General features: G+C 33.2%; 1 protein-coding gene and 1 long non-coding RNA gene across 2 annotated transcripts; one reads left to right on the forward strand and one right to left on the reverse strand.

Annotated features, from left to right (window-relative positions):
- The first annotated feature begins 1,543 nt into the window (after positions 1–1,543).
- Positions 1,544–3,942, forward strand: LOC109339396 (pentatricopeptide repeat-containing protein At1g79080, chloroplastic-like). Its single transcript, XM_019576826.1, has one exon. The coding sequence runs from the start codon at positions 1,779–1,781 to the stop codon at positions 3,489–3,491; it is 1,713 nt and encodes a 570-aa protein (XP_019432371.1). The 5' UTR covers positions 1,544–1,778; the 3' UTR covers positions 3,492–3,942.
- A 1,698-nt stretch (positions 3,943–5,640) lies between these two features.
- On the reverse strand, positions 5,641–7,678 carry LOC109339391. The gene is made up of 2 exons (XR_002106654.1): positions 7,612–7,678; positions 5,641–5,945 (listed from the first exon to the last, which is right to left on the reverse strand). It is a non-coding gene; the product is annotated as an uncharacterized LOC109339391 (long non-coding RNA).
- Between the last annotated feature and the right edge of the window lie 661 nt (positions 7,679–8,339).

An 8,339-nucleotide genomic window follows, 5' to 3' on the forward strand; every position in this document is an offset into this window, starting at 1 on the left:
TGTGCACCCGTGTGTTTCTCAACTGTACTCGTGTGTACCCGTGTGTCTCTTACACTATTAATATATCAAATTTTGTTTCTAGGGATGACAATTAAAACTGTACTCGTGTGTACCATCCTGAACTTAACTCGAATTTAACAGGGCAAAATCCGATGTGATTGAGTTCTGATGTTACCTGAGTTCAACTTTCAGATTCGAGTTCGAATTTGGTATAGTTGATACCCTACACCGAACTCGATTAATTCAAAATTAAAATATTATATATAAATACATATTTAAAACCTATGTATATATATAGGGGTTTGCTAACATGAGGAATGTGTTTTTTCAGTTAGGTACATGTTAGCAATATGTACCAAAAGATTTGGACTAAAAAACCTTCTATGCTTTATTGAAAGATGTTTAAATGAAAAGGACGTTTTTGTAAATTAACTTTCTCTCACCTCACAGACCTAAACTTCAATCATCCTCCTCAATTCACTAATTCTAAAATTTCAAAACCCTAACTTTCTCTCCTCCTCTCCTCTGAAACCACCTTAATCTCATGTGTTGCCCTCACCAAAATACAAAGGGTCTCACGTTGTGTTGGCTAGTAGTAGAATTTCCAGTATTGCACTTAATTCCTTTCGCATAGTTTTGCCTGGGACAGAGAACTACTATTATTACCCTACAAAATTATTAGAGCAACAATGAGATCGAGTTTTCTAACGGCTGAGCGAAGATAGTGGCTCCTGGCGGCTAGGCGAGAGAGAATGGTGGTCATTGGTGCTTAATGGCGATAATGAGATGAGTGTAATGGTGGCGTGACACAGTCAAAGGTGGTGGTCCAGACGGCTGGATGAAAGATTGGTGAGGGCAGCACATGAGATTAAGGTGGTTTCAGAGGAGAAGATGAGAGAAAGTTAGGGTTTTGAAATTTTAGAATTAGTGAAATGAGGAGGATGATTGAAGTTTAGGGGTGTGAGGTGAGAGAAAGTTAATTTACAAAAATTCCCCTTTCATTTAAACATCTTTCAACAAAGCATAAAAGGTTTTTTAGTATCAATCTTTTTGTACACATTGCTAACATGTACCTAACTAAAAAAACAATTTCCTCATGTTAGCAAACCCCATATATAAATTTGGCATATATATAGAACATATATATAAATACATATTTTAGATAGGTTTTACATTGAGTTCAAAAATGATATCATTATTTTCAACCATACTTTTTTTCAACTCATTGTCATTTGTATGTCTATCTACATTCCCAACAAGCCATTCACAATTTTCATTTTAGTAAATTGATGAATAAAGAATAAAAATAAACATTTATATTTGGAAGTTTTTTTCAAAAAATATGCATAGATAGTTAAGAGTTTCCATATACGGTTAGCTTATCATTTATCATTCATTTTCAATTATCACTATCTCTTTAAGAATATAATACATATAAATAATAAATTATATATTGCCTATATAAAAAAATTTATACTAAGGATATAAAAATTATAATATATCATTTATTTTGAGAAAATAATTATATTTGTTGACAGCAGAAATGGCGTTGTGGTCGAAATAGATCCTACGTTGCTGCTGAAAACCCTACGCCGTGTTTGAAAAACCCTATCTTTAGCTCTCTCTATTCTCACTCCTCCATTCTTCAATATTAAGCAATAATCACACTGAAACCACTACACTTATCTCTTAAATTCTATTCATGTATACTCCTTTGATTTTTTGTTTAACATCTCAAATGTAACAATTTCTCATTGTGATTTCCGCATATTTCAGTCATGGCAACACTGTTGAATTCTATGTCTTCAGCTGCAGGTTTATCAGCAAAAACAAAACAAAGGGGGCATCATAGTTTACACCAGGTTCCAAAGTTTCATGCTTTTTCACTCAACAATGGTTTTCCTAGTGTTTTGGCATCGACTCAGATTGCAATTTCATCAAAAGATTCTGTTTTTACTCTTCCCAATTGGAGGGCTGTGACATGGAAAAATGAAAGAAAGAGCAAAGAGATAAGACTTAATGAAGCATTTCACTATTTGGAGTATATGGTTGGTAAGGGCCATAAGCCTCACGTGTCTCAAGCAACTCAGCTTTTGTATGATCTTTGCAATTCTAAAAAAAGTAGGAAAGCTGTTAAAGTAATGGAGCTGATGGTAGGTTCTGGTGCCATGCCTGATGCAGCATGTTATACATCTTTGGTTAATCACTTGTGCAAGAGAGGAAGTGTCGGTTTCGGGATGCAATTGGTTGAAATGATGGAGGAAAATGGTTTTCCAACCACTACTTTCACCTATAACAGCCTGCTTAAAGGGCTTTGTATGCATGGTAATTTGGATCAGAGCTTGCAGCTTTTGGATCGGTTTACGAAGAAGGGGCTAGTCCCTAATGCATTCACATACTCTTTCTTGCTTGAAGCTGCTTATAAGGAAAGGGGAGTGGATGAAGCCGTGGCTCTTCTGGATGATATCATTGCCAATGGTGGGGTGCCTAATTTAGTCAGTTACAATGTTTTGTTAACCGGTTTGTGCAAGGAAGGTAGAACTGATGAAGCTATTAAGCTTTTTAGGGAAATACCGGCTAAGGGGTTCGAACCGAATGTTGTGAGTTATAACATTATACTGAAGAATTTGTGCTATGAAGGGCAGTGGGATGAAGCAAATGAGCTTTTAGAGGAGATTTATGAAACAAACCAGTCTCCCTCTGTTGTTACCTATAACATATTAATTACTTCTCTCTCGCTCCATGGAAGAACAACAGATGCTCTTGAAGTATTAGATGAAATGACAAAGACTGGATTCAAGGCAACTGCTACGAGCTATAATCCAATTATTGCCCGTGGCTGCAAGGAAGGGAAAGTGGATCTTGTAGTTAAATGGCTCGACCAAATGATTTCTCGACATTGTAAGCCTAATGAAGGAACATACAATGCTATTGCTGTGCTATGTGTGGAAGGGAAGGTGCAAGAGGCGTTTTTTATAATTCAGAAGTTGGGTAATAAACAGAACTCATATACTATGCGTGAATTTTACAAAGTTGTGATTACAAGCTTGTGTAGGAAAGGCAACTCATATCCAGCATTTCAGCTATTATACGAAATGATAAACTTAGGATTTACTCCAGATTCCTATACTTATTCAGCTTTGATAAGAGGGATATGCAGGGAGGGAATGTTAGATGGGGCTGTTGAGATTTTCAGGGTTTTGGAAGAAAATGATTACAAGCCTGATATTGATAACTATAATGCGCTTATTCTTGGATTTTGCAAATATGGAAGTACAGAGTTTGCAATAGAGATAGTTCAGACAATGATTGATAAAGGATGCATGCCTAATGAGACCACATACACCATTCTTGTCGAAGGGCTTGCTTCCGAGGACGAAATGGATATGGCAGCTGATCTTATGAATGAGTTATACTCAAAAGAGGTTCTGAGCCAAAGTACTGTTGAAAGGCTTTGTTTGCAGCATGATTTCAATGAACTAACAATGTAGAGATGCATACTTTCAAAGTATATAACAGCAGATAATAAACAAGGTTAGTACTGTTGTTAGATATGAATTGAGATGGTTTTTGCTATTCTCAGCCTGAGTGTATGAGTTACCTATAGGATGTTAGTTTAGTTGGTCAGTGGAAATTTTGTATGAATCCTTGAAATTTTCCTGAATGTCCCGAAATGAGTAATCAAACGGTTCAAGCAGAGAATTTAATGCTGCTCTCCACACTCTCTTCTCTACTGTAAGTTGCACCATCTTAGTTATTCTTTGGTACAAGTTATTGTAAAAGCTTGTACTAGCCATTTGCATCTAAAACCACCAAAATGAAAACTGTAACATCCAGCATTGTTTTTGATTGATTAGCTTCTTATTACACAAATTGGTTCTATTTTGCATGCAATTGCTAGTATCAGGACCAACATTCCTCATTAATCTTTTCCATTAATAACATACCCTGCAGCTACAAATGCCATAAGCTCCACAGGTTACTCTACCTTAAGTATTTTCTGCCAGCTTGTTTTTGAAATGTTATAAGCACTTGAGGTAAAAAATGGCATCGTATATAGGATTAAAACGTGTGTAACATGTTATATTTCATTGATAAGTTGTTACATGCATTATGATCATATTGGAAAACAGCGTCATAAACATCCGTAGAACAATGCCTAAGTTTTGTCCTCATCCATATGCAGTTTTATGGATAACTTAGAAATCCTTTTGACTTTGAATGTCCAACGCTATTGGAAGAGCAAATATTGGTTATCTGTCTAAATTCATTTTTCTCTCTTGGCCCGGGTAATTGTGATTGCGTGATGCACGCGTAAATTGGGAGTTTCTAACACATTATTATGAAGCACTATTCCTAACTGATTTTCAGCTATTGAATGAAGCATTCAATATAGAGATTTATAAGCCAGCATTTGAGCTGTCCAATGAATATGACAAAGGTGTTTCAATATTGATCAAATGGTAGGATTGCCTTGCAGCGTTTTCTTAGCTATATATATAAACGTGCGTCTTATATGGTGACGTTGGCTCATAATATATAGACAACACTGTCAAATTAAACTCATGTTGATTCACTCGTCATGAACTCAGAAACTAACGTTTACAAGAGGTACTATTCCAAGTTATTAAGCAAAAACTTTAAACAGGTACAATTTATTATATATAAAAACACTAAAATCAATAGTCGACTTTTACAAGCATGTAATCCATGGTAAGAAATGTGTGTATATGTAATACTTCACTCATGTTTGTTATTAAGAGAAAAAATATGAGTTTGTACTACATTATTCATATTTAATTAACATTGAATATTTAAAAAGAAGTAATTTAAATAAATAGTGAGTAAAATAACGTGTATAAATTTATACTGACAGTAGTTAAATATCACAATATTATTAATTTTTGTACATAATAGACCTATCTATTCCTATCTATTTCTGAAAAAAGTATATTGGGAGAAGGCTAAAAAATGTGATGAAATCAATAACTTTCAACTTAAGCAAAAGCTAATATACGAATGACTACCCTGCTCTTCCAACAATAACCATTAAGGATTTTTTTTGATGTACCAGAGGCTTTTTAATACTTGAAAAATAGCACCGCACTGAAAAATATTTAACTTAATACTAGACAGAAGTCAACTGATAATTTGTACACATTCATATCTTTGCAGCGCCCTCATACCTTTCCCAGTTTCCCTCATGTAAAGGCATCCTTTAGCCCCCTCTAGGATTAAAAAAATTAAAACATTGTAACCAAGTAAAGGGTTAAAAGAGGTACATTGATTATGTTTGAACCACTAAAATAGTCACAGCACATGACAATAAAAACCGGATTTAAATCAATTGGCATATTATAGACAGCAAAATGCTATAGAAATGCAATTTCAGAAAAGAAAAATAATAATTGGATTAGAAACCCTTGGATCAAGTAGATATTACACCATGTTTGATCAGACTCTTAATCTTGTTAATGCTGCTCATGCATCTCATTAAATTATTTAATCCGGGACACGATGAATGAAAATGTAAGACCGGAACCTCAGATACCTAACATTCTCAGCATAGAGCAAAACTTGCTGAAGTATATGCAAGAGACTCGGACAAAAATCATGAAAGGTGAAGTTTTAATGCAAGTATTAAAAAGTATATATAAAATGTCATTCAATACCAATATCTATAAAAAAACATGTTCCAAAACCAGAAAAGTACATTATAGGTCAAACCTAATACATAATCCATAGTCTTAGTTTGATACTCATAAACCAAAAGTGGTTAAGGCTACCCTGAACACCAGACCTCAAAAATCAAGACCATAATTGCCTAATTGTTGTGAGCCTGGTGCACACACAAGGATACGCTCTCCTTGGTTGGTGAGTTACTTCGATCTTTGTCTCATCTTTCTACGCTTGCGCTTCAATCTCCTCATACGCTTCTTCTTCCACTGACATACAACAGCACTATGTTAGGGACTAAGGGTTAGGGATGTTAAAAAGCCAAACAGAAACTCATGACAAAAAGCAATACAAAAATTCAGAAATATAAAGTGAAAGGATGAAACATTGATACGAAAAATGATACAATGGTTAAGGACTTAACACACAAACTTCTCACATTATTACACAATCATATAATATTATTCCACATTATATATTGAAAATGAGAATCACAAAGTAATAGAAGCTACTAGCTAGGACTTACAAGGACAGGACACACAAACACACCTCCATTAACAAATAATGGCTATGGAAAACTCATGTTTTACTGTTTTAGCTATTCCATCATGGGCATTGTCCAAAACTCCATTTAAAACAACGCAGAAACATGAAAAGATATGAAGGTAAAGAAACCTAATTTCACAAGAGCCAGAGATTGTGTAGACTTTATTTGCATGTTAATAGTATTTGAAGGATGTACGTACACCAAATCGGCAGTATAAAATCACACTAAAATTCATTTCATAAAAGTCAAATATATATTTCCTGCATCTTTTAGAGCAAATATACATTTCTTGTGACAGGATGTAAACCTATTCTACATATGAAACACACAGGAAAACTAAACCAACGAGGTCCTTTCTGTCAACATAAATCACATCAGCTTAATTCTTCACAATCTGACAATCTTAAATTTCAGAACCCAAAAGAAAAGGTAAAAAATATCTAAGTTCATGAAATTGAAATCTAATACAAACTTGAAAGAATCTCAAATCAACAAACTCCGAGTATAGTTCATACAAAATACAAGACCAGTCAAATAATCATTTCTATAAATCTATAAGAAAGAGTATATTTAAAAAAAAATCATGTTAAAATTTAAAAAAGAACAAAACCTTATAGTATCGTAGACATGAAAACATTGGGATCAGACTGACGTGCAAATACAATTAATTCAGCAAAGCTATCGCCTCTGTTTGAATTTATACCATCATTTCCCAGAAATTCTCACATCAAAAAAATAAGAAAAGACATAAACGTATCAGACAGAAAAGATAAGTTCAACGTGATAATACAATTATATCTGTAAATATAATACCCCACAATTAAATTAAGCAATGAAAATATAAGTAGGAGGAAAAACAGTAGTCCTTTGCTGCCAAAAATCAAAGTTCAGAAAACCAAACACTACAATAATTTACAAAAATAAATATAACAACAAATCTTCCAATAACGTTCGCACATGTAGTCAAAATAAAAATGGATAATAATAAAATACTATCAGACATAAGTTATGGGGATCAGACTGACGTGCAAATAAATAAAATTCAGCAGGGCTTACGCCTATGTTTGATTCTATATCATCATTTCCCCAAATTTCAAAGTTCATAGAAATCAGAAACAATTAAAAAATAATTTGAAAATTGAGAAATAACATCAAAGTTCATCAAATCAAAAACTACAAAAAAAATCAATTAATCGCAGAAAAAATATTTTGCAAAGAATTCAAAATAAATGAATCAACAATGCATATAATCATTTCTAAGAATTAGAAACAAAATCATAGTTCCACACAAAAATTGTCAAAATCTAAGTATATCATGAAAAGATAAAAAACAATTCAAAAGAAAAACAATGACAAGAAAATGAAATGAAAGATGGTGTAGGAAATACCTTAGCTCTCATTTTCGATGGGGAAAGATTTTGCCACCTCTAGGGTTTGTGGTTCCAGTGGAAACCCTAGTTGGGGATTTATAGTACTACTTTTATGAAATGCGGACCCACGTGGATCGGGCTGAAAATTCAATGAGAGCATATTGGGCACGTTTATTGGTCAGGCCCAAATATTGCAACCTACGTAAGTTAAAGTTTACTGGTTACTTATTATTACGCGATTGATTTAAATTATATTTATTAGAATGTGCTATTTAAAATTTTAAAGTGTATTTAAGAACAAACCTTATAATTTTAATCATATTTGTGGTACTGGTAACCATTACTAAGATGACGTGTGGAATTTTTTCCATCTCATGGTTATGGGTAACTTTTACATAATGATATTAGGATTAGAGTGAACAATGATATTTGGATCACAGTGGACGGTTCGACTCGTCCAACTATAGTCACATATATGCATCGACTCCATTTTGCCGAGAAAGTCAGATGCTCTTTCTAATTGTTTTGGGCAGTTCAAAATTTGGTGAATCAAGTTAAACTCAATTAAACTAGGATAAATCTGAATATCTCGAGTGATTAAATACGAGTTTTAAACTAAATTAAAAAGGAGGGATAACATGAAAAGTTAATTTGTGTATATTATATAATATAAAATATGATATTAGTAAATGTTTTATTTACGTATTTTTATTCATTATTAATTAGGAATTATTATATATTCATCA

Source organism: Lupinus angustifolius, unplaced genomic scaffold (assembly GCF_001865875.1).
Source record: "Lupinus angustifolius cultivar Tanjil unplaced genomic scaffold, LupAngTanjil_v1.0 Scaffold_74_35, whole genome shotgun sequence".
In the NCBI taxonomy this organism is placed as follows: Eukaryota; Viridiplantae; Streptophyta; class Magnoliopsida; order Fabales; family Fabaceae; genus Lupinus; species Lupinus angustifolius.